The sequence below is a fragment of the Lemur catta genome, chromosome 7 (genome assembly GCF_020740605.2).
Source record: "Lemur catta isolate mLemCat1 chromosome 7, mLemCat1.pri, whole genome shotgun sequence".
In the NCBI taxonomy this organism is placed as follows: domain Eukaryota; kingdom Metazoa; phylum Chordata; class Mammalia; order Primates; family Lemuridae; genus Lemur; species Lemur catta.
In genome coordinates, this window is record NC_059134.1 from 101109707 (window position 1) to 101136339 (window position 26633).

General features: G+C 56.9%; 1 protein-coding gene across 4 annotated transcripts; it reads left to right on the top strand.

The window, feature by feature from the left end:
• The first annotated feature begins 230 nt into the window (after window positions 1–230).
• CDC42BPG (CDC42 binding protein kinase gamma) lies at window positions 231–26607 on the top strand. 4 transcript variants are annotated; one of them, XR_006736290.1, is made up of 38 exons: window positions 232–484; window positions 2932–3023; window positions 3105–3188; window positions 3588–3683; window positions 3958–4106; window positions 4565–4658; window positions 4850–5050; window positions 5155–5403; window positions 5818–5897; window positions 6625–6722; window positions 6829–6909; window positions 7169–7275; window positions 7374–7553; window positions 7695–7784; window positions 7908–8029; window positions 8112–8184; window positions 8404–8510; window positions 8588–8702; window positions 8909–9057; window positions 9134–9222; window positions 9519–9571; window positions 9658–9756; window positions 9837–9896; window positions 10077–10182; window positions 10476–10609; window positions 10689–10828; window positions 10921–11002; window positions 11771–11987; window positions 12890–12952; window positions 13065–13664; window positions 14876–14973; window positions 15053–15137; window positions 15228–15348; window positions 15463–15580; window positions 15779–15902; window positions 16009–16094; window positions 17074–17143; window positions 17242–18437. XR_006736290.1 is itself a non-coding variant. In XM_045556115.1 (37 exons), exons 1-37 carry the CDS (start codon window positions 325–327, stop codon window positions 17296–17298), a joined length of 4659 nt encoding a protein of 1552 aa, XP_045412071.1. In that variant the 5' UTR covers window positions 233–324; the 3' UTR covers window positions 17299–18437. The 4 variants fall into 4 exon arrangements, 3 of the variants coding, with proteins under 3 accessions (XP_045412073.1, XP_045412072.1, XP_045412071.1); XM_045556115.1 differs by lacking the exon at window positions 17074–17143 and having other exon boundaries at window positions 233–484; XM_045556117.1 differs by lacking the exons at window positions 15779–15902; window positions 16009–16094; window positions 17074–17143; window positions 17242–18437 and adding an exon at window positions 26377–26607 and having other exon boundaries at window positions 231–484.
• The last annotated feature ends 26 nt before the right edge of the window (window positions 26608–26633 follow it).

Genomic DNA, 26633 nt, shown 5'->3' on the forward strand with positions numbered 1-26633 from the left:
CGCCCCCCCCACTTCCTGGCCGGAGTTGGTCCCACCCCCGCGCGCCTCCGCCCTCCCACCTTCACCTTCAGCCGCGGCTCCCATTGGCCGGCGCGCACCTGCCCGTCCGTCGGGGGGCGGGGCGGGGGGCGGGGCGCGGCGTCCAGGTGAGGGCGCGCAGGCTGCGGCGGAGGAAGGTGACAGCGGGGAGGGCGGGACGGTGGGGGTTGGACGCGAGGACCGGCCTACGGACGGACGGACGGACGGACGGACCGACGGGCGGGCATGCGGTCGGGCATGCGGGCGGCCGGGCTCTAGCCAGGGATCGGGGCTCGGGCCGCAGCCATGGAGCGGCGGCTGCGCGCGCTGGAGCGGCTGGCACGGGGCGAGGCCGGCGGCGGCCCCGGGCTCGACGGCCTCCTGGATCTGCTGCTGGGGCTGCACCACGAACTCAGCAGCACCCCCCTGCGGCGGGAGCGCAACGTGGCGCAGTTCCTGAGCTGGGGTGAGTGGCGGTGCGGCAAGGTCGGGGGGGCCGCCCTAGGGAGCCCGCGCCGGGACCCCACGCGCTCCACGCTCACAGGCCCTCCCGCAGGGACCTGCACCCCCAGACGTTCCCCTCGCAGACTCTCCTCACTGGCCCTGACAGGAGAACCCGCGGCCGGCTCACTCACCTGTGCACCTCACCCTCACTCAGATACACACACGCCCCTTCCCACTCACAGACCCCGGCACAGGTACACAGCAAACACTTCACACAGACACACGCAAACTTGTGCCCAGGTATAGACCACAGACACATGTACCAAGGCACGCCCTACGGAGTTGTGTACAAGATTTCTCGCTCACACATCACACCCCACACCCCACACCCCACGCAGACCCACGTCTGCGCCGTGCACTGACACAGGCTCTCTCAGTCTTGCACACTTGCAGATACCCGCACACACAGACACACACCCATCTCCCTGCATACAGGACCACCGCAGCCTGGACTTAGGAGGCAACTTCAGCCCCTTGGTCTCTGCCAGCTGCTGGCCAGGCTCCCTGAGAGCTGTTCCCCCAGGGCCGGGGAGGGGGGCCTGGCTGGAGGTGGGTCTGTGCCTTTTCCTGGTTGACTCATCTGAGTCACCGGGAGTGGCTGGCCTGGGGTGACCCTGAACCTACAGTGGGCCCTGGCGCCACTCAGAGGGTTCCCTCATTATACCCGGCCAGGCCATGGGAGTAAGGCACGGGGGCCTGACCTGGAGGGTAGGGTGAGGCGGGTGTTTGCCCAGTGGGTGACTAGCGTTCCTTGCACTCCTGAGCTCTGGGCAGGCACAAGGCCTGGCCTGGCACACTTGGGGGCCTGCAACCCAGATGTGCCAGCAACTTGGCCCCCAGCCCCAGGCCTCCCGTCCAGGCTGAGGGCAGTCAGACGGCCCCTGTGGGACTCTTGTGTGTTATGCGTGTGTCTGTGTTGTCATCACCTCCCCACACACGTGTGTGTGTGTTTGCACACACATGTGTGCTCCTCCCTGCCTGCCTCTGGCACCTCTACCTGGGACCCCAGCATGGGGACCCATCTGTTGACATCTCCCGAGGTAACTCAAAGGGCGGTGACTCATTCCTCTCCTGCCCCAACTTGTCCCTGCTGCTGCCCAGAGCCCCCATGCCCTGTGGCAAGGGAAGGGGACTGGGCAGCCAGTCCTGGGGGCCTGGATCCTCATGCCTATGGGCCCTGGGCATTGGCCTCTGTCTGGCTGGTGGGTCACCCCTCTGCTCTGGCCTCGGTTCCCCCTCGGAGGCCGGTGGCTCCTTCTCCCCATCTCCACACACAGACCTGGGAAAGAGACAATTAATTTTGGTAATGAAGTTTCCACACCACCCCCGCTGCGGGGGTTCTGCCTGATAAACCTGTGGAGCAGCTCTCTGTCCCACCCATCGGCCCGCCCAGCTGGCAGGGAGTTTACCTCCTGGCAAGGGGAAACTGAGGCAGGGTGCCAGACCACAGCTGCCCCTTGTCCTGAATGGTCACTCCTGCCTCCCTAAGTTCCCAAGACCCAGTTCCCTCCCTCCAGCCTGTGGCTACTCCAGGCCTGGGAAGGGCCTGGGAGTGGCTAGAGATGCCCCTTACAGAGGCATCCAGGACTCTGAGGAAGGAGGAGGTTCTTGGCCAGGCATAGGCCTCCTCCCAGGAGGGAGGCAGGGCTTAGAGCTGTAGGCTGGTCAGGCCTGGAGGGGCTCCTGAGTGCTCACACCCTCAGGTGCTAGTGTCTGTGCCATGGGAAGGTGTTTTGGCTCTGTTTTTGAGTCTTGTGAGCACCTGGGCGACTGGTATTTATGCCTCCAGACTGAGGGGGCCCCACTTGGGGTGCACAGAGCCTGTCCTCCCAGAGCCCGGCAGAGCCACTGTCCTCCCTGCTCTAGGGCTGCCCCAGACCTCACCCCCAGCCAGGTACCTCTATGCCTACAGGGTCCCCAGACCCAGGCCCACAGCTCCCAAATGGCAGAGAATCCTCTCTAGGGACAAGGAATGTCACCCGTCCAGTTTCCCAAGACAGGCCCTGGCCTGGGCCTGTTAGGGGGCCAAGGACTGTGAGCTGGGGTGGGAATGGTCTCCCCATGGTCCCCAGGGCAACCTGGCCAGCCAGGGTCAGGCCCTAGGCTGAGGAGGACCACAAATCCCATCAACGCCTGGGGTGGAGGCTGCCTGGAGTCTGAGGATGGGGGTCCAGAGAGGTCTGGGGGCCAATTGGTAAGCTGAGCCAGGACCCTCACCTTCCACACTTCCTGATCATTGCCACATGGGCTCCAGCTTCTCTCGACCCCTTAGCCAGAGGCTGTCACTGGGGAGGGCATCCCTGCCCTGGGCTCACAGGAGTTGCAGCTCCTGCTTCCCAAGGTGAGAGAGGGAGCTGGCCCCCTCACTCGCCCTGCATGCACTCTGAGCCTCACCCCGTGTCCCCTCAGCCAGCCCCTTCGTAACAAAGGTGAAAGAGCTGCGTCTGCAGAGAGATGACTTTGAGATTTTGAAGGTGATCGGCCGAGGGGCCTTCGGGGAGGTGAGCAAAGGCCCTGGGGTAGGTGGGGAGGAGTGTGTTCCCACCGGGCTGTGCTGACCCCAGCCTTCCCTGTGGCCTCAGGTTGCTGTGGTGAGGCAGAGGGACAGTGGGCAGATTTTTGCCATGAAAATGCTGCACAAGTGGGAGATGCTGAAGAGAGCTGAGGTCAGTGTGGGGTCTGGTGGGCCTTTGGCAGCCTTCACGTGGGTGGGGGTGGGTGTGTGCTGCCCTTGAGGCATCCAGGGGAAGGGGAGGGGGATGGCTGCTGACCAGGCAAAGGATGTCACCCTCAACAGCCACAATCTCCTGTCCCTTCCTCACAATAAACCTTTCTTAAAAGCAAGCAGAGTTGTTCCCCTTTTCCTTACGGTAACACCAAGGCCTAGAGCCATGAAGTGTGGGCTCAGGCTCATCCAAAGCAGCCTGGGGAGAGCAGAGCCGTGACCTCCATCTGAGCCCTTAGACTTACTAAGTCCTTCCCCATCTCCTGAGCTGGCAAGGCAGGGGTGGGGGTTCCTGGGCTCTGATCCCATCCTACCCCTTGCTCCCTAAAACCTGCTGCAGACGGCCTGTTTCCGGGAGGAGCGGGACGTTCTGGTGAAGGGGGACACCCGCTGGGTGACCACTCTGCACTATGCCTTCCAAGACGAGGAGTACCTGGTGAGGACACTCTGCAGGGTTATAGGGGGGTTGCCTAGGGGGGCTGGGGGTGCTGGGACCAAGGAGAGAGACTCCTTCTACTGGGACAAAGAGGCTTCCCTCCCTCCAGCTCCTGGGCCTGGAGCCTCCTGCCTGAGCTCTGGCTGGGAACTGGCTACCCTAGGCATGCTGGGGGACACAGCCCTGCCTTCCCAGAGCCCCATGGGACCAATGTGAGGGTGCAGGTGCCCCTTCCTCCCAGGCTGATTCTTGTTCCCTACGTACCGCCATCCAGTACCTGGTGATGGACTACTATGCCGGTGGGGACCTCCTCACACTGCTGAGCCGCTTTGAGGACCGCCTGCCACCTGAGCTGGCCCAGTTCTACCTGGCGGAGATGGTGCTAGCCATCCACTCGCTGCACCAGCTGGGCTATGTCCACAGGTGGGGCCCCACAGCCCCCTGCCCCATCCAGCCCCTGCTGACTGCTCTGGGGAGAGCTGCTGTTTGCTGAGCACTCAGCGTGTGCCAAACACTGCTGGGGGCTTCATATATGGTTCCTTTGAATCCTTATGCTAAGAAAGCATATGTGGTGAGGGCTGCTCTGGTCCCCATTTTAGTCGAGGAAGTCAGAGCTTAGCACGGGTAAGCACCTGACTCAAGGTGACTTGGCTTGTGGGTGGCTGAGCCGTGGTCTGCACTGGGGATGTCTGGCTCCTGCAGCCCCGACAGCACACTCTCCTGCCTCCAAAGGGTTGTCCTCAATCTAGCCACCTGCTTCCTCCTGGCCACCAGCCTTCTCTCCCTCCCATGTGCACGCACACACCTTGCACCTGGGCATGAGCCTTAACACACATCCACACACACAGGTCAAGCCCCTCATGCTCCCTGCCCTCCCCCAGGGATGTCAAGCCAGACAACGTCCTCTTGGACGTGAATGGACACATTCGCCTGGCTGACTTTGGCTCCTGCCTGCGTCTCAACAATAGCGGCATGGTAAGGACCCCACCCCAGAGTGGGATCAGGGGATACCAGGCAGGCCAACGGGAGCCCCAGGCCCCAGGTGGGGGGGCATCAGGCCAACCCAGCCCTGGCAGGGTTGGAGTGCCAGGGTTGTGGTGAGGGGCCAGCAGCCCCAGCCATGCCCGAAGCTGCCCTCATGGCATCATCAACACCACCCCCCACAGGTGGATTCATCAGTGGCAGTAGGGACACCGGACTATATCTCCCCTGAGATCCTGCAGGCCATGGAGGAGGGCAAGGGCCACTACGGCCCTCAGTGTGACTGGTGGTCACTGGGAGTGTGCGCCTATGAGCTGCTCTTTGGGGAGACGCCCTTCTACGCCGAGTCCCTGGTGGAAACCTATGGCAAGATCATGAACCATGAGGTCTGGTTGCCAGGCTCTGGGGCTCCAGGGAGGGCAGTGGGACTCCCAAGTCTGTGGGCTTGGAATCCTGGACACTTGACCCAGCCTGATTCCCCTGCCCACAGGACCACCTGCAGTTCCCCTCGGATATGCCTGATATACCAGCCAGCGCCCGAGACCTGATCCGACAGTTGCTGTGCCGCCAGGAGGAGCGGCTGGGCCGTGGCGGGCTGGATGACTTCCGGAACCATCCCTTCTTTGAAGGCGTGGACTGGGAGCGGCTGGCGGCCAGCACTGCCCCCTATGTCCCTGAGCTCCAAGGGCCCATGGACACCTCCAACTTTGATGTGGATGATGACACCCTCAACCACCCAGTGAGTGGCTGATGCTACTGCAGGCGGGGAGGTGCCCTGACCCTCACTGGCTGTGGGAACCCTCCAGAAGTTCCCTGGGATGGGCTAGGGGTGAGGCCTTCAGACCCCAGGGGCTTGCAAGAGTTATGGTTCACCTCAGCCTGTTCACCTGTGCTGGAGTGGGTTGTGCCAAGTGAAGGTCCTTTGATCCCAGGTGTCATCCTATTAATCAGCATTCGCAGAAGGAAGAAACTCCCAGCAGCCCCTGGGAGGCCACACCCTCAGGGACTCATGGGAACTGGGGGCTGTTTTCGTGGGGCCGTGTTATGCCCTTAGGTTCCCACCTGAGCAGGTCCCCAGGGGCCTCCTGGTTCCCAGGCCTCCTCTTGGAGCTCTGCCTGTTCACTCTGCCTCTCCTCCCATCTCCTCCTGCAGGGAACCCTGCCACCACCCTCCCATGGGGCCTTCTCGGGCCACCACCTGCCATTCGTGGGCTTTACCTATACCTCCGCCAGGTGAGTTTAGTCCTCACACACCTGGTGGGAAGCTGGGGGCTGCCTGGCCTGGAGGACACTGGAAGCCCACCAGCAACCGGGAAGGAAGGCAGAATGGCTACCCAGTGCCTGCACGTGACAGGTGCTCTGAGCCTGCATGTCCTCAGGGTCCCGGTGAAACCATACCTGTGTCCAGCTGGGCCCCATCCCAGCACGTGGCTCTCTCAGTGCCCTCCACGGCAAGCTGAGGATGGACTGGACTTGGAGCCAGAGGCCTTGATGGACTTTGAAGCCCGTGCGGCTCCCAAGCTTCACTTAGTGCCTCTGTAAAATGGGTGGGATGATCATGCATTTGAGGGGCTGGCGTGAGACTGCGGCAAGGTCCTGGTGAGGCATGCTCTGGGGTACAGGAAATACCTCTGACCCCTACTCATCAGAGCCAACTTGGCCTGTGTCACCACATCCTCTCAATAGCCCTGGGAGAAGCCTTGTTATTGCCACCATTGCCCATGAGGAAACTGAAGCTATGTTAGGTTCAAGGTGATACAGCTTGGAAAGGCTAGGACTAGGGCTCACACCTGGGCCCAGGACCCTGAAGCCTGTGCCCTGGAGCCACTGCCCATGGCACCAGCCTGGGTTCTCCTGAGGGCAAAGTCTGGTCTGGGTGTGTCTTGGGTGATGGAGTGATTGGATGCACTAGGATGGAGGGGGCTTTCTGCCAACATATGTCGCCCCTGTCCTCCCCCAGTCCCAGTCCTGAGGGCAGCTCTGAGCCCTTGGCTGCTCTGGAGCGGAAGCTCCGCTGTCTGGAGCAGGAGAAGGTAGAGCTGAGCCGGAAGTGCCAAGGTACGGGGAGCAGCTGGGGAAGACTGGCTGAGGTTGGGCATGTTGGCCCTGGGGGCTGCTGCTGCAGGAGCAGCTGCTCACCTATGGGGGCTGCCTCCCCTGCCAGAGGCCCTACACACCCCTTCAGACCACTGGGAGCTGCAGCAGCTACAGAAGGAAGTGCAGACTCTACGGGAGAGGTTGTCAGGTATTGCTGGCCCCATCCTACGCCCACGCTGTGGCTGAGTCCCACCTGGGTTCCATTCCTACCCCTGCTCCGTACATGCTGTGTGATCTTGGGGAAGTACCTTAAACCCCCAAGCCTACAGGTGGGAAATGGGCCACCCACCTGGGAGGAGACCCACCTCCCAGGCCGTGGTGAAGGTTCTATGAGACACTGCACGTGCAGTACCTGGCTGAGGCTGGGGCAGTCAGTACGTGCAGGTCTCAGTGACTATTCCTGGCAGAGACGCTGAAGGACAGCCATGCCCCCTTGTCCCAGATGGATGGGTCCCCTGCTAGTAGCCCAGGTCAGGACAGTGACCCATGGCATGAGAGAGACCAGCTCCACCAGGTGAGGGCCTGCTGAGGCTGGTGAGTGGCCCAGGGCTCCATGCTGTGGAGGTCCTTGCCCTGATTCTGGGCCTTGTCCTCCCCACCCTGACTCCCCAGGAGCTGGCTGAGGCTCGGGCAAATCTGCAGGCTCAGGAGCAGGAGCTATGCAGAGCCCGGGAGCAGCAGGAGGAGCTGTCCCAGAGGCTGCAGGAGGCCCAGAAGAGAGAAGCGGCCATAGTCAGCCAGACCCAGGCCCTGAGCTCCCAGCTGAAGGAAGCCCGGGCTACCCAGAGGGAGGTGGGTGAGCAGGAGGGGTGATCTCAAAGTCCACTGCCTCCTCGTGCCTGCTGTGGCTGGCAGAGCCTGAGTCTGGTGAGGTGGGGCAGAGGGATTGGAGTGGGCAAAGTCAGCACTGGCCTGCCTCTGCACCCATCACAGCTGGAAGCCCAGGTGGCCACCCTGAGCCAGGAGGTGACACAGCTGCAGGGACAGTGGGAGCGAAGCCTTGAGGAGTGTTCCCAGGTCAAGGTAGTGAGGTCTTACCCCCTTGGCAAGAGGTGCTTTCCCCCAGGCCTGACCCCTGTGTCCCAGGGGTGGGGTGGGCCATGGCCTCCTGGGCCCCTGCCTTGAACCCCTCTCCACATCCTCAAGACGGTCCACACAGCCTCTGAGACCAATGGCACGGGACCGCCCGAGGGTGGGCCTCAGGAAGCTCAACTGAGGCAGGAGGTAGCTGCTCTGCGGGAGCAGCTGGAGCAGGCCCACAGCCACGGGTGAGCTGGGCAGGAGGGGTGGTGGGGACAGGCTGGACCCAGGCCAGGCTGGGAGTCACTGCCTCGGCCTTCTCCTCCCCAGGCCAAGTGGGAAGGAGGAGGCTCTGTGCCGGCTGCAGGAGGAGAACCGGCGGCTGAGCCGGGAGCAGGAGCGGGTGAGCAGGGCGGACAGAGGGACAGAGTAGACAAGAGAGGGAAGGAGAGCCAGCAGGAGGGTGGGCGGAGCTGCCAGGGGCTGGGCAGGCAGGCTATAGCAGTGAGCAAGGGCAGGCACAGATGGGGCTCTGGGTGCGGGTGGTCCTGTAGGGAGAAAGCAGATGGCCAGGGCTGCTGGAGCACTCTGGGGCTCAGCCACCTCCCTACCCGGTCCCCAGCTGGCAGAAGAGCTGGCGCAGGAGCAGCAGAGCAAGCAGCAGCTGGAGGGCGAGCGGCGGGAGACAGAGAGCAACTGGGAGGCCCAGATCGCCGACATCCTCCGCTGGTGGGTGCTGGTGGGCCAGAGTGGGCCCAGGGAGGGCTGAAGGGCCAGCCCCTAACCCTGAGCCCCTTTCCCAACAGGGTGAATGATGAGAAGGTCTCAAGAGGCTACCTGCAGGCCCTGGCCACCAAGATGGCTGAGGAGCTGGAGTCCTTGCGGAACGTAGGCACCCAGACACTCCCTGCCCGGCCGCTGGTGAGCCCCAGGGACACCCTTGGGGGCTGCAGGGTGCCAGTAGCCTCACTCTGCAGGTGGGGACACTGTGCTCACAGCAGGTCAGTGGCTGAGCTGGGGCTTTGAGCCTGGCCAGGAGGCATGGACAGTGGTGTGCTCTGGGGGAGTGGGCCCCTGAGGCAGCTGGGCCCAGAGGGCATCTTACATGTGTGCCCCGTGGCCATCAGGACCACCAGTGGAAGGCACGACGGCTCCAGAAGATGGAGGCTTCGGCCAGGCTGGAGCTGCAGTCGGCGCTGGAGGCTGAGATCCGCGCCAAGCAGGGCCTGCAGGAGCGGCTGACGCAGGTGCAGGAGGCCCAGCTGCAGGCCGAGCGGTGAGGCTGGGGGCAGGCGCTGCAGGGTTGGGCCCTGTGCAGAGGCCGGTGGCGAGCCCTTGCTGTTCTCCCCCAGCCGTCTGCAAGAGGCCGAGAAGCAGAGCCAGGCCCTGCAGCAGGAGCTGGCCACGCTGCGGGAGGAGCTGCGGGCCCGCGGGCCAGGGGGTGAGTGGCCACTGCCTGCCCATTCTGGAGCCAGGCCCCCACCACAGCTTCATGGCCACAAAGGGGCTCTGGCAATGGCCTGGCAGGGCTGTGGGGACAGGAGTCTGTTCTCGGACTCTGCTGCTTACCCTGCCATCTGTCACCAGCACTCACTGAGCACTTGCTGTGGGCCAACCCTGCCCCCAGCCTGTGGTCCTTTCCCTGTTTTACTCAGGTGGTTAACTGAGGCCCCTGCTGGCCCCAGGTTCATTGGGCCAGGGACCCCATCCCCAGTGACCCACACTCTTTGTTTGCAGACCCCAAGCCGTCAAACTCCCTGATTCCCTTCTTGTCCTTCCGGAGCTCAGAGGTAAGAGACAGGGAGAAGGGGTCAGGGAGGAGTCCTGGAGCAAGGTGCAGGGGCCTTGACTTTGTCCCTCCCTCTCCCATCCCCAGAAGGATCCTGCCAAGGAGACTGGCGTCTTAGGAGAGGCCCCAAGGCCTGGGATGGAGCCAGAGCTGAGGCCAGAGGGCCGACGCAGCCTGCGCTCAGGGGTGAGCACAGGCGGGTTCCAAGGTTGGGGGGCGGGGCCCCACCCCCTGCCCTTCTCACCTATTCACTTCCTCTCCTGCAGACGGTGTTCCCCAGAGTACCTGCAGCCACCACAGCCCCTGCAGAAGGTCCTCCTACTAAGGTCAGCACCTAGCAGGCTGAGCGGGGTGGGGGCGCCAAGCTATTCTGCCAAGCTCCATGGGACCTTCCACGTACATAATGACGGGCAGACACATTTGGGGTGGCCTGAGCCCTCAGGGCCGGGCACAGGGCCCTGGGAGGCTGTGGCAAGCGTGGGTAATGGCACGTTCCCCATCCCCAGCCTGGCTCACACATGCTGCGCCCCCGGAGCTTCCCATCCCCCACCAAGTGTCTCCGCTGCACCTCGCTGATGCTGGGCCTGGGCCGCCAGGGCCTGGGCTGTGACGGTGAGAAGCCCTAGCCCTCCGCACACCCGCTCCCCACACTCCAGCCACAGCCCCCATGTGTGTGACCCTGACACACCCAGGCTGTTTCTCCCAACCGAGGGTCACTGGCACCTGCTGGTCCAATGTCCCAATGCTCAGTTTTTGTTTTTCTTTTCTTACTTGTTGGGGAATTGGTGACAGTTCAGGTGCCACCATGGCCTCAGGGAAGCTGGGGCTGGGAATGCCTAAAGTCCTGGCTCGAGGCTGTCCCTTCCCAGCTTCACCCTATCTGCCCTCTCCCACTTTCCCCACAGCCTGCGGCTACTTCTGTCACTCAACCTGTGCCCCACAGGCCCCACCCTGCCCCGTGCCCCCTGACCTGCTCCACACAGCCCTGGGAGTGCACCCCGAAACGGGCACGGGCACTGCCTACGAGGGCTTCCTGTCGGTGAGCAGGGGCTGGGGGAGGGGGTCGGTATGGGGGGCTGAGGGCTCGCTCGGGCCCTCCCATGCCTGCCTTCCCCCAGGTGCCACGGCCCTCTGGCGTCCGGCGGGGCTGGCAACGGGTGTTTGCTGCGCTCAGCGACTCGCGCCTGCTGCTATTTGACGCCCCTGACCCTCGGCTCAGCCCGGCCAGTGGGGCCCTCCTGCAGGCGCTGGATCTGAGGTGGGTGGTGGCAGCGGGACACAGCCTGGGACTAATGGTGAGGGGGCAGCTGGGGACAGTGAGATCTCTAACCTGCTCCATGGACCTCCCAGGGACCCCCAGTTCTCAGCCACTCCTGTCCTGGCCTCAGATGTCATCCATGCCCAGTCCAAGGATCTGCCACGAATCTTTAGGGTGAGTGCCTGGGGCGCAATGGGCCAGCCACTCTGCCTCCCCATGCTGTCCCCAATCCAGCCACTGTCCTCCCTCTCCACATGCTGGCCACAGTGGCCTCCATTCTGGCCCTAATGAGATCGCCATCTTGCAGCCACAGTGAGCTTCCCACATGAGCATTTGGACACGTCCTGCCTTGTTCAGGACCCTCTGTGGCTCCCATCACCCTCAGGGTGCTCCTCCTGACTGAGGCCTTGAGTCCCCACGGATCTGACCCTGCAGGCCTCCCAGCCCTCTCCCCGGGCACCTCTCCCTGCTCTGGCCACTCCTTGTTTTCTCCAGTTCCAAGGGTTCCCCGTACCCCTGTGCGCCTTATGCTCTGTCCTTCATGTTCTGTTCCCTTTGTATGCAACTGGCAGCCCCCGCCGGTCCCCAGCCCCTCACCCTCCTTGACTAACGCCTGGTTAGTCCACTCACCCTCAGGCTCTGGCAGAAGTTTCACATCTCTTGGGAAGTCATCCTTCAACTCTTGGCCTGGGGTAGGGGCTGTACTCTTGTTCCCACAAGGCCCGTCCTTGCCCTATTATGGCGCTGGTCATACAGTCCTCTGCAAATTGTCTGCATGCTGTCTGACCTCCTGACTAGCTTGTCCCCTGCTGTGGACAGGGCCTAGCGCTGCACCCAACAAGTACACACTCGGTTTCTGTGCACACTGGCTGGTGAGGCGGGAAGGGAGGCAGGATGGCAGGCTCTCAGCCCACAGCCCTCCAGCCTGGACCCTGCCTGCAGGTGACAGCCTCCCAGCTGACCGTGCCACCTACCCTGTGCACCGTGCTGCTGCTGGCTGAGAGCGAGGGGGAGCGGGAGCGCTGGCTGCACATGCTGGGCGAGTTGCAGCAGCTGCTGCTGGACACACGGCCAAGACCCCGGCCCGTGTACACACTCAAGGAGGCCTATGACAACGGGCTGCCACTGCTGCCCCACACACTCTGCGCTGCCATCCTTGGTGAGCTGCCTCGAGGGAGCAATCTGGGCCCGTAGGGTTGGTGCTGGCCCAGGCACAGTCCAGAGGGCCACCATCCCTGCCCATTCCCTGCAGCCATGAGCCGTGGACCCAGCTTTGCACACATATCCTCTCTGCCCTCCTCTGTGCACAGCTGTGTGAAGGGTCCTGGGCCACAGGGCAGGGAGCCTGGCTTCTGGCCACTGCATTTCTCTGTGCCTGTTTCTGCTTTTTCTAAAAGAATTTCAAGCAAGTGGAAGGAGCAAGGGCTTTGAATGAGACAAACAAGGGTCCCGGTCCTGGCTCTCTCTAGCAGCTAGGGGACCGTGGGCAGCCAAAGAACCACCCACCTGGAGCCTCACATCTCCTGGGCGGAGCTGCCACAAGGCTCACTCACGTTCAGCAGGGCCCCTCCGTGACTTACAGCTGGGAAAGATGCCTGAAACAGCACTCTTAGTCTTCTCCTAACAGCTGAGCCCCTGAGCCAGCCCTGCCCTCGCTCAGGGTGGGAGCCATGGGAGAGGGCGTGTGGATCCCCTAGGTCAGTTGGGAGCTGGAGGGGTTAGCCACCGGCATTGCTGCTTCTCTTCCTCACAGCCGCCCTGTGAGAGAGGTGCCATCATTGTCCCCAGTTTGCATAAGGGGAAACTGAGGCTCCAAGTGGTGATGTGACTTACCACAAAACCCACAGCTCAAGATAGTGGGCCTCTCACCTACCCCCTGCCCCCATGGCTTTCTCTCTTTTGAACCAAGGGAGAGAGGGGTCCGGCAACACAGGGACAGTGGGACTATTACCACCCCTACCTCCTCAGGAGAAACAGGCTCAGCAAGGGCAGGTGGACTGCCCAGTTTCTCCACCACTGGACAGACCCTCTGACCCCCGACCCTCTCCCTCCCTCCACCAGACCAGGAGCGGCTTGCTCTGGGCACCGAGGAGGGGCTGTTTGTGATCCATCTGCACAGCAACGGTACATGCCAAGGGCAGGCATGGGTGGGGTCAGCCCAGGGGACAGTGGAGGATGGGGATGTGCTGCTTTCCACTCACCTGTGGGTGACACTCTCCCTTCGACAACCCTGCAGACATCTTCCAGGTGGGGGAGTGCCGGCGGGTGCAGCGGCTGGCTGTGAGCCCCACAGCGGGCCTGCTGATTGTGCTGTGTGGCCGTGGCCCCAGTGTGCGCCTCTTTGCACTGGCCGAGCTGGAGAGCACAGAGGCAGCAGGTGCCAAGATCCCCGAGTCTCGAGGCTGCCAGATGGTGGTAACTGGGCGCATCCTGCAGGATCGCACCCCAGTGCTCTGTGTAGCTGTCAAGCGCCAAGTGCTCTGCTACCAGCTGGGTCCAGGCCCAGGGCCCTGGCAGCACCGCATCCGTGAGTTGCAGGCACCCGCACCTGTGCAGAGCCTGGGGCTGCTGGGCGACCGGCTGTGTGTGGGTGCCGCCGGTGGCTTCACAGTCTACCCACTGCTCAATGAGGCTGCACCACTGGTGCTGGGGTCTGGTCTGGTGCCTGAGGAGCTACCGCCGTCTCGAGGGGGCCTGGGCGAGGCACTGGGCGCCCTGGAGCTCAGCCTCAGTGAGTTCCTGCTGCTCTTCACCACTGCTGGTGTCTACGTGGATGGCACAGGCCGCAAGTCTCGTGGCCATGAGCTGCTGTGGCCAGCAGCACCCACGGGCTGGGGTAAGGCCTGCAGCGGGCCTGGCTGGGGGGCCAGGCGCCTTCGATGTATAGGTGAAGACAGGGTCCTGCCCCAACTCCTGAGTTTGGTATTGGAAGCCCTACACGTCTCATTCCTTGATCCAGTGCACATCCTCCAGCCCAACCACAGCCTGTTCTGCTTTTAGTGGCTTGTGTGGGACCTTCCTCTTCCATGCCTGAGCTGCTCTCCATCTTTTATATCCAGCAAACTCTTAACCAAGTCCAGCTCCAGTGTCAGTGCAGGGCCTGGAGCTGGTAGGCCCTCCAAAGACGACTGCTGCCCTTGCTGTCATTGTTACTAGTGCCTTCATGCTCCTAGCCCTGCCCTCCCCGTCACTTGTCTCTCCCTTCTCTGCTCTCCTACCTCTCCGTTCAGACCTGTGTCCTGGCTCATCACCTCCTACTGAACGACTGGCCTGGTGCACTGGGGGCCTGGGGAATGGGCCCTGTTGGTTTCATCTATATCCAGCACCCAGCCCAGGCAGGCACACTCCAGGGGCTGTGAATGTTTGGAGGGATGAATGAATGAATGGGGTAGTGGGGCAGTCTGGCAGTTAGGTGCATTCATAAGTAACTGGTGTGGTGGGCTAAGGGCTGGAAGAGAGACAGAGCTTCCTCCATGAGCAATGGCTCTTCTAGGATGGGGCTTGTGGCTTGGGAGTAGCACAGACTTTCAGCATTGTAGGCTTTGGACCCAGACAGCCTGGGGCCAAATCCCAGCCCTCACTGGGTGACCCTGACCATTACTTAGCTCCCAGGTTTCCATTCTGTCATCTGTAAGTTAGGGGTGATAATAACAGTACCTGCTCAGAGTTTGAGAATTAAGGGAACTGGGTGTGGTTCACCTGTAATCCCAGCCACTCTGGAGGCTGAGGTGGGAGAATTGCTTGAGGCCAGGAATTCAAGACCAGCCTGGGTGACATAGCAGATTTTGTCTCAAAAGAAAGAGAGAGGAAAGAATTAAGGGAGAAAAAACATGCCAACTGTGCCAGGTATGCAGTGCGTGCTCCACGGTTGTGGAGGTTCTGTAGGGCAGCCCGTAGAGTGTTCAGGGGAAGGACCACTGCGTGGAGTGTGGAAGTTACTGTGCTGTGACAGGGCACAGGGTCCCTGTGGTACAGAGGAGGAAGTGAGCTCAGAGAGGTGCCTGATTTGCTGGGGGCTGCACAGCACAGGCAGTTTCCTGCCTGCAGGTTATGCAGCCCCCTACCTGACAGTGTCCAGCGAGAGCGCCATCGATGTGTTTGACGTGAGGCGAGCAGAATGGGTACAGACGGTGCCGCTCAAGAAGGTGAGGGCCTCCCCAGACCCCTGAGGCTGCACTGGGGTGGGGCTGGGTGGCCTGGCCTGACCTCTGCCTGCCACCTCAGGTGCGGCCCCTGAATCCAGAGGGCTCCTTGTTCCTCTATGGCACCGAGAAGGTCCGCCTGACCTACCTCAGGAACCAGCTGGCAGGTGAGGGAGTGTGTGTGTGTGACCTGAGCGCGAGCTCGCTGGGGCCCTGGGGACTTGCGAGCCCCGCCCTGCTCTCTGCTGCTCCCACAGAGAAGGACGAGTTCGACATCCCCGACCTCACCGACAACAGCCGGCGCCAGCTATTCCGCACCAAGAGCAAGCGCCGCTTCTTTTTCCGGGTGTCGGAGGAGCTGCAGAAGCAGCAGCGCAGGTACGCCTGCGCGGCGCGGGGGGCGGGGCCTCCTGTGGGCGGGACGAAGAGACGCCTGCTGAGGGGCGTTGAGCTTCGCGCCCAGCTCCCGACACACCCTCCACCCACCTGCAGGGACATGCTGAAGGACCCCTTTGTGCGCTCCAAACTCATCTCGCCGCCCACCAATTTCAACCACCTGGTGCACGTGGGCCCCACCAACGGGAGGCCCAGCGCCAGGGATCCGCCCCGGGTGAGTCCTGCGGAGCCAATCACCGGCCTCTGTGGTGAGCTCGAGCCAATCGCAGGCCTCTGTGATTACAGGCCTGTGACTCGTCCCTCCGGCGCTGGGACTCAAGCGCTTCCAGAATGGGGGTCGAGGGCAGTTCGTTCATTCGTCCTGGTCTCTTATTCCTCCGGGTCCCAGCCCCTTTGCACTGTCCCCCAACAGGCTCCGGAAGGGAAGGGCCGAGGTGCCCGCACTTCTGGCCCGCAACGGCCCCACAGCTTCTCGGAGGCGTTGCGTCGCCCAGCCTCTGTGGGCAGTGACGGCCTCGCTGGACATGCAGACCCCAGTAAGGGTAGCCCAGTACTCCACACCCTCCCCCGAGTTCCCACCCGCTGTGGGCTCCTCACATATGACCTTGGCACTTTTGTCCCCTTATCCTGCTCCTGGAGCAGTGAAGAGGAAACCTTGGACATCTCTGTCCAGCGAGTCCGTGTCCTGCCCCCAGGGATCTCTGAGCCCAGCAGCCTCCCTAATACAGGTGAGCTGGTGGGGAGGGGCTTTTCCTCTCCGCCATTCAAAGGACAGGCAGTTCTGTTCTGTGCTAGGCCCCGCTCTGGGACCCGAGGCTAGGGAATGAGCTGAGCCCATCCCTGCCCTCTATCCTAAGAGATGCAGACTCTTACCGATATGACCCCACCAGTGGGCACCAGCAGGGCCCTGGAGGCAGGTGGGCCCAGGTGGGAATCTTGGCTCTGACTGACTGTCCCAGCTGTGTGGCCCCGGGCTAGGTGCCTAAGCTCCCTGAGCTTTGACTCACCTGTAAAATGGTTATTTTCGTGAGACCTGTGTGAGGTGAGGATACCTGGGAATGGCTCAGCACAGTGCCTGGCACAGAGGGAGGATGCCACACGAGGGGAGCTCTGGGAATTCTTAACAGAGGCCCAGCCCATGGTGGGTAGTCAGAGGAAGGAGCAATCCATTCCGACTGCGGACAGGGGAAGACCTAAGAGGAGCTGGGAGGGCACCACTCACCCTCCAGTCACATCTCCAATGCCCCCCATACACACATCCACTCCAGTCACACCAGGCCACTCAGAACCCTGGAACTGGCCATGTTCTTTCACACTTTCAGGCTCTTGCCCCTGCTGTTCCCCCTGTTTTGAATGCCCTTCCCTATCTTTAACCTGATTAACACCCAGGCTTCCCTCCAAGGTGCCCATTACTATCACCTTCAAAGAAGCCTTCCTGGCCACTGGTCAGGTGGTCACTGCCTCCCTGGGGCTGGTGCCACCTTGCCATCCCCCCCGCCAACCCCTTCCCTGAAGCTCCTGCTGTACTGTGGTTTTCTCCTGGGTATCTGTCCTCTCTCCACTGTGGGCTCCTTGATGGTGGGGGTCAGGTTTCATTCTTCTGCCCAGAGTAAAGCATGTTTGTTGATTGGATGAAGAATGGAGTGAATGAACAAAGGGACTTTGAGTTCATTTAGAGTTAAGTAGGATTTCTCCATGTTCTTCCAGTGACCCATGTCCCCCCCTCCTCCCAACTCCACTGCACATCTGGCTTCCTCCAAGGGCCCTGCTACAGCAGGTGATGGGTCCTAGGGAGGCCTTTGGGAGGCACTGGCCCCTGAGGAAATAGTCCTCCCTGCCTCTTCCCACTCTGACATCCTTCTCTTTCCCCTCCAGGTCTCAGAACGACCCCGGAGCCTCCCCCCGGCCCCTGAATCAGAGAGCACCCTTTGATGTTCTCTGCCAGGGCCCACCCCAATCCCAGGACAGAAAGATGTGAGGGAACAAAGTTTGAGAAATGCCATATTCCGGCTGGTCCGGGACATGGAAATTCGGACTCAGGGAGGTCCTGGACTGGGCAGTGACTGGGAGGCTTGCCTGGGTTCCTAGGACTTGGGGGTCCTGACTCCTAGCCCTCATCCTGCCTTCCCCTCTGCTCCCAGCCCCAGCCTGTGCCAGCCATTGGGAATGGAATGGCCCCTCTTCTGCCCTGGTGTCCAGGGGTGATTGTGCCAAAGCTCTTATGGTACCAAGCCCCAGGAGGCTTGTGAGAGTCGGGATGAGAGATGGAGAGGGACCGGGTCCCTGGGAGCAGGTTGGGGATCTTGAGCAGTTGTAGACTGTCTGGTCCCCAGCTGAGGCCAAGATGGGGCAAGTCCAGGTCTGTGTTCAGGGTCTGGGTGGGAAAGGTCTGTGTTCAGGGTCTGGGTGGGAAAGACAGGCACTGATCCAGAGACACGGAGGATGGAGGAGGGAGAGGATGTAGGTGAAGGAGGTGAGGGAGAGGCACCGGAGAGGAAGTAGAGGAGGAGGTAATAATAATCGGAAGGAGGCAGAAGCCATGCAGAGGAGGAGGGAGGGATGAAGAAGGAGGATGCAGAAGAGCAGAAGAGAGATACAAAAGGAGCGGGGAGGAGTGGGAGCTGGAAGAACACAGTCCTACAGTCCCTTCTCTGGGGACGAGCTTGGTGAGACTGGGAACAAGGGGACTCAGTGTCAGCCAGGCCTCTCAGAGGGGAAGAGAATCCTAGGCAGGGAGGGGATAGGGAGGGTATTTATAAGGGCTTCTTGGTGGGAGATGGGCATCTAGAGCGGCTACTGGAGAGTCTCCAGGCATACTCTGGCCCTTCCCAGAAAGGGGGTTCCTTTTCCCCAAAGCTTCCACCAACTGCGTATTAGGGGACTATAGGGGGCATTTTATTATTGATCATAGTCATTATTATTGTTATTATATTACTATTTTTATTAAACCTCCCCCTACTGAGGCGTGGGGGGCAAAATAAATATTTATCTCCTCAAATGCCACATTCCTAGGAGGGACAGACCATGATGCTCTGTGAAGCAGCAAGAAACTAATAAAGACAACTTTGTAAGCTGCTGGTCTCTTTGCCTGGATCTGTCCACCTAGGGTTCAAAAGATGGGATATCAGGGATGGAGGGAGGAGTGGGGGTGACATGGAAAGTTACAGATCAGGTGCCTTCCCTGCATTTTCAGGAATCAGGTGACTCAAATGGAGTAAATTAATAGGGTTTTTTTTTTTTTGAGACAGTGTCTCACTGTCATCCAGCTGTAGTACAGTGTCATCATCATAGCTAACTATAACTGCCTCAGCCTCCCAAGTAGCTGGGACTACAGTATGCGTGTCACCACGCCCAGCTAATTTTTTAATTTTTTGTAGAGATGGTGTCTCACTGTAATGCCCAGTCTGGTCTTGAACTCCTGGCCTCAAGGGATCCTCCTGCCTTGGCCTCCCAAAGTGCTGGGATTACAGGTGTGAGTCTCTGCACCCGCCCAATGAATAGACTTTAATAGCAGAGGGATGGTTTATAAAAATGTGGGCAGTGTTAAGGGAATCCATCAAAGAATGGCAGTGGCCCAGCCCTGGCAGCAGTGGGGAACTTAGAACCCCAAGCCACCTGGGCAGGAAGAGGCAATGGTATTACCTGATAGGAGCTCAGGCTTTTGGTAGAACTTGGCCATGGCTGAGCAGGAAGGCAGCCCAGGAAGTAAATTCCTCCACCTCTAGTAGTACTCTCTCCCATCTCCTGCCTCCCTTTGTCCAAACTCAACCAGCAGCCAGAAGCCCAAGAACTCAGTGACTGCAGGTTGTAGTGGCCAGCTTTAGGGGCACAGCAGGGTGAAGAAGGGAAGTGAATCTGGAGGGCACACCAGGGGTATCCAGTGCCCTGTTGCCCCTCCAGGAGGAGAGGTCTGGGAGGGACCTCACTTGTTTTTAGCTTGGGTGTCCATGGCTGGGCAGGACCCAGACCTTAAGGCTGGGCTGGTTGAGAAAAGGGGAGGGCATGTGCCCTAGGATCAGGGGCAGGCCTGGGGGACCAATGGCTATGCCCCATGGCTCATCGTGGGCCCTAAAGCTAGGGGAAAATAAAAAGAGACTCGGGCTGCCACTGTCTGGTTGTGAATGGCGTTGGAGGGTGTCCATCGAATCCTATGGCCTGGTTAGGAGCCCAGGAGTGAGAGCCAGACAACCTGGATTCTAGTCTAACTGTGCAGCCATGGATAAGTTACTTGACTTCTCTAAGCCTCAGTTTCCCCATATATAAATGGGAATCATAAAATCCATCTCATGGGAGGTTCTGGTGTTTGGTGAGATAGTGATGTAAAATGCCATTGACCCACTCAGGAAATGTGTGCCTATTGGGGTGCAGAGGCCCAAAGAGAGGGTCCTGGACAGACAGCAGGCAGGCTAAGACCTGGAGCCATCCCTCACTATATTGGAGAAATGGCTGCTTCTCTGGTGCTCAGCAATAATTTAGCCAAAAGACTTTCAGATTTCCAAATTTTTATAGTTTTGGAAGATAAATCTCCCACTGTTTTATGTTGACAAATTCCAAACCTACAGAAAGATTGCAAGAATTTGAATTCCATATACTCTTCACCTAGATTCGCCAATTAACATTTGTCTGCCTTTGCTTTACCTACATATCTCTCCATCTCTACATATATATAGCATATATTTTGCTAAACCATTTGAAAGGAAGTTGCAGACATCTTGAACTTTGCACCTAAATGCTTTAGCAAGCATTTCTAAGAATAAGAAGCCACCAAACCCCATAATTATATTGATATAACATTATTTAATATACAGTCTATCATGGGTTGAATTATGAACCCCTAAAACGTGTATGTTGCAGTCAACCCCAAATACCTCGATTGTGAACTTATTTGGAAATAGGATCATTGCAGATGGAATTAGTTAAGATGAGGCCATTGGGGTGGGCCCTAATCCAATATGACTAGTGTCCTTTTAAAAAGGGGAAATTTAGACACAGACTCACACAAGGAGAATATCATGTGAGATGAAGGCACAGACTGAGATCTGGGTGACGCTTCTAAAGCTGAGGAACACCAGAGATTGCCAGCAAATCACCAGAAATTAGGTAAGAGGCATAAAACAGGGTCTTCCTCACAGCCAACAGAAGGAACCAACCCTGCCAACACCTTGATCTTGGACATCTAGCCGCCAGAACTGTGAGACAATAAATTTCTGTTGCTTAAGCTGCCCACTTTGTGTCAAACATGTCCTTGATAGCTGGGCATGGTGGCTCACGCCTTTAATCCTAGCACTTTGGGAGGCCGAGGTGGGAGAATTGCTTGAGGCCAAGAGTTAGAGAACAGCCTGGGCAACACAGTGAGATGCTGTCTCTACAAAAAAATAAAAAAAATAGCCAGGTGTGGTGGCACATGCCTATAGTCCCAGCTACTTGGGAGGCTGAGGCAGGAAGATCACTTGAGCCCAGGAGTTTGAGGCTGCAGTGAGCTATGATCAGGCCACTGCACTCCAGCCTGGGCAACAGAGTAAGATCCTATCTTTAAAAAAAAATGTTCATTACGGCATTTTTGAAATATCAAGGATCCAATTCTGGTTCACATGTTGCATTTGGTTGTCATGTCTCTTTATTCTCCTTTAATCTAGAACAATTCCTTCCTCCCTCTTTATTGTCTTTCATCATCTTGACATTTTTGAAGGGTCCAGTCCAGTTCTTTTTAGAATGAACTACAATTTGCATTTGTCTGATTGTTTCCTCATTAAAATTAGATTGTACTTTTCTGTCAAGAATGTTAGGCTCATGCCTATAATCCTAGCACTCTGGGAGGCCAAGGCAGGAGGATCGCTTGAGGCCAGGAGTTCTGGAGACCAGTCTAAGCAAGAGCAAGACCCTGTCTTTACCAAAAATAGAAAAAATTAGCCGGGAATGGTGGCACGCACCTGTATTCCCAGCTACTTGGGAGGCAGAAGAATCACCTGAGCCCAGGAGTTTGAGGTTGCAGTGAGCTACGATGACGAAGACGCCACTGCACTCTACTCAGGGTGACAGAACAAGACTGCCTCAAAAAAAAAAAAAAAAAGAAAATTAGAGGCTGAATTCCCCCTTGACTCCCTCCCCTCCCCCCATTAAGACTAATTTAAGTTGATGTGCTCCGTGGTTACCTGTACATACATACATATTGGCAGATGTCCAGAAGGACTGCCCCCCCCCTTGCCTCCAGCAGTGGGAATCACATTCCACATCCCTACCCTCACACAGCTGGCTCCCTGCCCCCACCCTACCTCAAAACCCTCCGAAGTGGTCCTGCCCTTCATCCCTGTGGGTCAGTTTCACCACAAGAGACTCTCAGGCTCCCCAGGTTCTCCTCAGGTTCTGCACAGCTCTGGGCACCCCATTTTCTGACATCGTCCCCCCTCCGCAGCCCCTGAAGCTGTCCTTTGTGCCCTCTGTAGTTGACTGTCCATCTTCAGCAAAATCTCCTTGTCCTCACTCCTTCTCCAAACAGTTCCTTATGCCCCCTGCTCTAGCAGAAACCTTGCTCTCCCTGAGGTCACTGCTACTCCTCCTGCCGCCTCCCAGGGTTTCCTATGCCCCTCCTGACACTGGCCCTGGAGGAGGTGAGGTAGGTGTCCTCCCTAGTCCCCATCACCTCTTACAGACATTCTCCATCCCTCCTCCTTTCAAGCACTCAGGTTCAAACTCCAGTTATCAGCTGATACAACCCACTTCGTTTCTGACATCTCCCAACATACGGATGGCTCATTTCTAGATAATTTTGGTTTCTGGCTTGCTGTCACTCCTCATCCCACTCCCGTGTTAATTCTTAGAGATTTCCATATACATGCCAGGCCTCTCAGTTCCTTGGACCCCTCTTCTCCCAGGATCTTGTCCTCTATACTACCTCAGCCACTCATTCCCACAGTCATGCTGGACAGCCATGGTGTCCAGTAAGGAGTCACTAGCCACATCTGGCCATGGAGCACTGTGCCTAGTTGAAATAGCATTTCAGATACACTGCATTAAATAAAATATGTTATTATTATAAAATTAATCCCGACTATGTCTTTATCTTGCTTTTTTTAATGTAGTTTCTGGAAATTCCAAAGTTCCATATGTGGCTCATGTGATGTTTCTTTCTCTTTTTCTATTTCTTTCTCTCTTTTTTTTTTGAAACATAGTCTTTCTCTGTTGTCCGGGCTAGAGTGCCGTGGTGTCAGCCTAGCTCACAGCAACCTCAAACTCCTGGGCTCAAGCAATCCTACTGCCTCAGCCTCCTGTGTAGCTGGGACTACAGGCATGCGCCACCATGCCCGGCTAATTTTTTCTATATATTTTTAGTTGTCCAGCTAATTTCTTTCTATTTCTAGTAGAGACAGGGTCTCGCTCTTGCTCAAGCTGGTCTCTAACTCCCAAGCTCAAACGATCCACCCGCCTCGGCCTCCCAAGTGCTAGGATTACAGGCATGAGCCACTGCACCCAGCCTCTTTCTCTTTTTTTTGAGACAGAGTCTTGCTCTGTTGCCTGGGCATGAGAGCAATGGTGTCTTCATGTCCTCACCCAGCCTACATTCCAGGTCAATCATGAATAATCACTCCTTTGCATGCATGTATTTATTTACTCAGCAAATACTTGTTGTACACCTATTATGTGCCATACTCTATTCTAGGCACATGGGACAGATACATCAGTGAACAAAACAGACACAGTCCCTGTCCTGTGGAGCTTATATTTTGGTGGTAGGAAACAAACAGTAACAAATAAGTCAGTTATATTATATGCTAGAATCGTGGTTCTCAATCAAGGGCTATTTTGACCCCCAGGGCACATTTGGCAATGTCTGGAGACAGTTTTAGTTGTCACAGCTGGGAGAGGGGTGCTGCTGGCATTCACTGGGTAGAAGCCCTGTGTGCTGCTCACCATCCTACAATGTACAGGACAGCCCCCAACCACAAAGAATGTTCCAGTCTCAAATGTCAATAGTGCTTAGATGGAGAAACCCTATTCTAGAAGGTGTTAATGCTTTAGAAAAAAAAGTAGAGCGGGGTCGAGGGACCAATAGAGGAATTTGGGCTGGAGGGTGTGATTTTAAGTAGGAAGGTAAGGTCTGGGACAGTTTCATGGAGAAGGTGACATTTGAACAAAGGTGTGAAGGAGGGAGGGAGGGGATATCTGGAGACAGGACGATGACTGACTGAGCTTCTTATTTCATTGAGAAAACTGAAGCACCCACCACATGTACCGTGCACTTGGCCTTATCTGCAGTTGCTGTGGATAAAGAGCCCACGCTTCTAGCAAAGGCTAAACTTGCCACTCAGAAACTCGTTCCCTCTCACCCACTCAAGGCCACCACTCCTCTCTTATTAACCAACAAAACCTTTTGGACCCTCTTTTTCTCCAGCTATTATCTTATTTTTCTCCCTCCCTTTGCTGCAAAGATCCCTGAAAGAGTTGTGTGTTATCACTGTCTCCAATTTCTTTCCTCCCATTTTTCTTGAGCCCAAGCCCATCAGACTTTTGCTCCCAAACTGCTCTTACTGTGGGCATCAGGGATGCCCTCAGAGCTAAATCCACTGGTGGGTCGTCAGTCCTCAACCTGCTTGACCTATCAGCAGCATCTGACACTGCTGATCACACTGCTGCCTGGATGCTCACTCTTGTTATGCTCTGGGACACCAGATGTTCTCTTTTTCCTCCTGTCTCTCTGGCTAATCCTTCTCAGACTGCTTTGCTGGTTCATCCTGGCTTCCCAAACTCTATAGGGAGGAGCACCCCAGAACTCAGTCTTTGGTGATCTCATCCTCTCCTGCTTTAAATCCTATCCATGAGCTGGGGAGTCCCAGATTTCTCTCTCTAGCCCAGACCTCTTCCCAGAACCCTGAACTCGTGTATCCAGTTGCTGACTCAGCATCTCTACTCAACTGTCCAGGAGGCAATTCAGATTTACCAGGTCCAAAACAACCTCCTGCACAAGTGGGTTTGGCTTTTGCTGGGAGCATGGACAGTTCATCCAAAATAAGTAGAGAGGGCTGGGCGCGGTGGCTCACGCCTGTAATCCTAGCACTCTGGGAGGCCAAGGCAGGTGGATCGCTCGAGGTCAGGAGTTCCAGACCGTCCTGAGCAAGAGCGAGACCTCGTCTCTACTAAAAATAGAAAGAAATTATCTGGCCAACTAAAAATATATATAGAAAAAAACTAGCTGGGCATGGTGGCGCATGCCTGTAGTCCCAGCTACTCGGGAGGCTGAGGCAGGAGGATCGCTTGAGCCCAGGAGTTTGAGGTTGCTGTGAGCTAGGCTGATGCCATGGCACTCACTCTAGCCCGGGCAACAAAGCAAGACTCTGTCTCAAAAAAAAAAAAAAAAAAAGAAGTTTTCCAGTCTTTTCTTCTCAAGTCAGTCTTTGACAAAATCTAGTAAGGATTAGTAAAGGAAAGTGAGGTAGAAGCAAATGGGATGTGGCCAGCCTCTGCCCTGTCATGGCCAGGAACTTAAAACTTCAGGGTTTTTTAGCCAAAGGAGGGTCTGTTAGTCTGTTAGGGAGGGGTAGGACTTTTATTTCAGTCCTCAACCTTGACCCTCTCCAGTGTATCCTCCTCACAGCAGTTGGCACTGTCTTTTTTTATTTTTTTTTTTGAGATAGAGTCTCGCTCTTTTGCCCTGGCTAGAGTGCTGTGGCATAGTTCACAGCAACCTCAAACTCCTGGGCTTAAGCAATCCTTCTGCCTCAGCCTCCCGAGTAGCTGGGACTACAGGCGTGTGCCACCATGCCCAGCTAATTTTTTTCCATATATATTTTTAGCTGTCCAGATAATTTCTTTCCATTTTTTAGTAGAGACGAGGTCTCGCTCTTGATCAGGCTGGTAAACTTTTTTATTTTTGAATAATCTTAGATTTACACAAGAGTGGCAAAGATAGAACAGAATTCCCATAAACCCTGCTCCCCCTAATGTTATCACCTTACACAACCATGGCACGTTTATCAAAATTAATTGATGAAAACTATTCACCAAACAACAGACTTTATTTGAATTCCACACGTAGCGCTCCCAGGTGCCTAAGACTTGACTGATCTTAAAACAGAAAAGTCCCATACCCCTGAGTCCCCTCAGTCCTGGGCCAACTGGGATGGCTGGTCACCCTATTGACTAGTTTTTCCACTGATGTCCTTTTTCTGTTCCAAGATTTCAATCCAGAACACCACATTGCATTTAGTTGTCCTGCCTCTTTAGCTTCTCATCTGCAACAGTTTCTGGGTCCTTCCTTGTCTTTCATGAGCTTTACACTTTTGAGCAGTACTGGTCAGGTATTTTGTAGAATGTCCTCAGCTTGGGTTTATCAGATGTTTTCTCATGATTAGATGAGAGTTAGGGATTTTGAGGAAAACCCAGAGGTGAAGAGGTGAAGGACAGGAATTTAGTGTTTTATTCATTACTATATACTCAGTGCCTAGAACTGAGTGCCTAGCCCATTGTAGGTACCAAAAATTCATTTGTTGAATGAATAAGCATGACTGACTCAGCGAAAATTTAGTATTGTTTCAAAGTTTTAAAATACTAATATAAATACTATCCTAGCACACAAATTGTTCTGCAGCTTATTTCCTTCAAAAATATGCCCTGAGGATCCATTTTAGGGTGCATAGAGCTACTTCATTCTTTACCTTTTACCTTATTATTAATACAAATAACTACAGCGGTTCTTTTATGTTCCTCTTTGCACGTCGGGGAAGAGTTGCTAGACACAGAGTAGGCACATTATTTATACATTAATGGATACTGATAAATATACAACCAAAGTGGCTGAATACATTTACACACGCCACCGGTGTTTATTTATTTATTTTTTGTTGTTGTTTTGGTTTTAAAAAATTTTTTTTTCTTTTTTTAATAATATAAAAATTCTTCATTTCTTTAAATGTATTATATTCTTTTTTGTTTTTCCTTTTATTTTTTCAATAACACCCCTTATGCATATAGCCACCGGTGTTTAAAAGTTTCCCTCATATCTTGCCCACTGACTAGTGACAGCAGAACCTGCAGAAGCGCAGTGACCCCCTGAGCGTGCCCAGCCACTCCTCGGACTATATCTCCCAGAAGGCACCGCGGACACCCCTACTACCCGGTCTGCGGGAAGGGAATGACCAAGCCTGAGTATCTCGGGAAGGCTTCGCCGCCTCCTCTCCTCGCCTACCTCTGCGGCTCCCGGAGCGACGGGCCTACCACTCCCACAAGCCACCGCGAACTGGCCGAGCCCGCCCCATCGCCAGACTCGGCGGGGC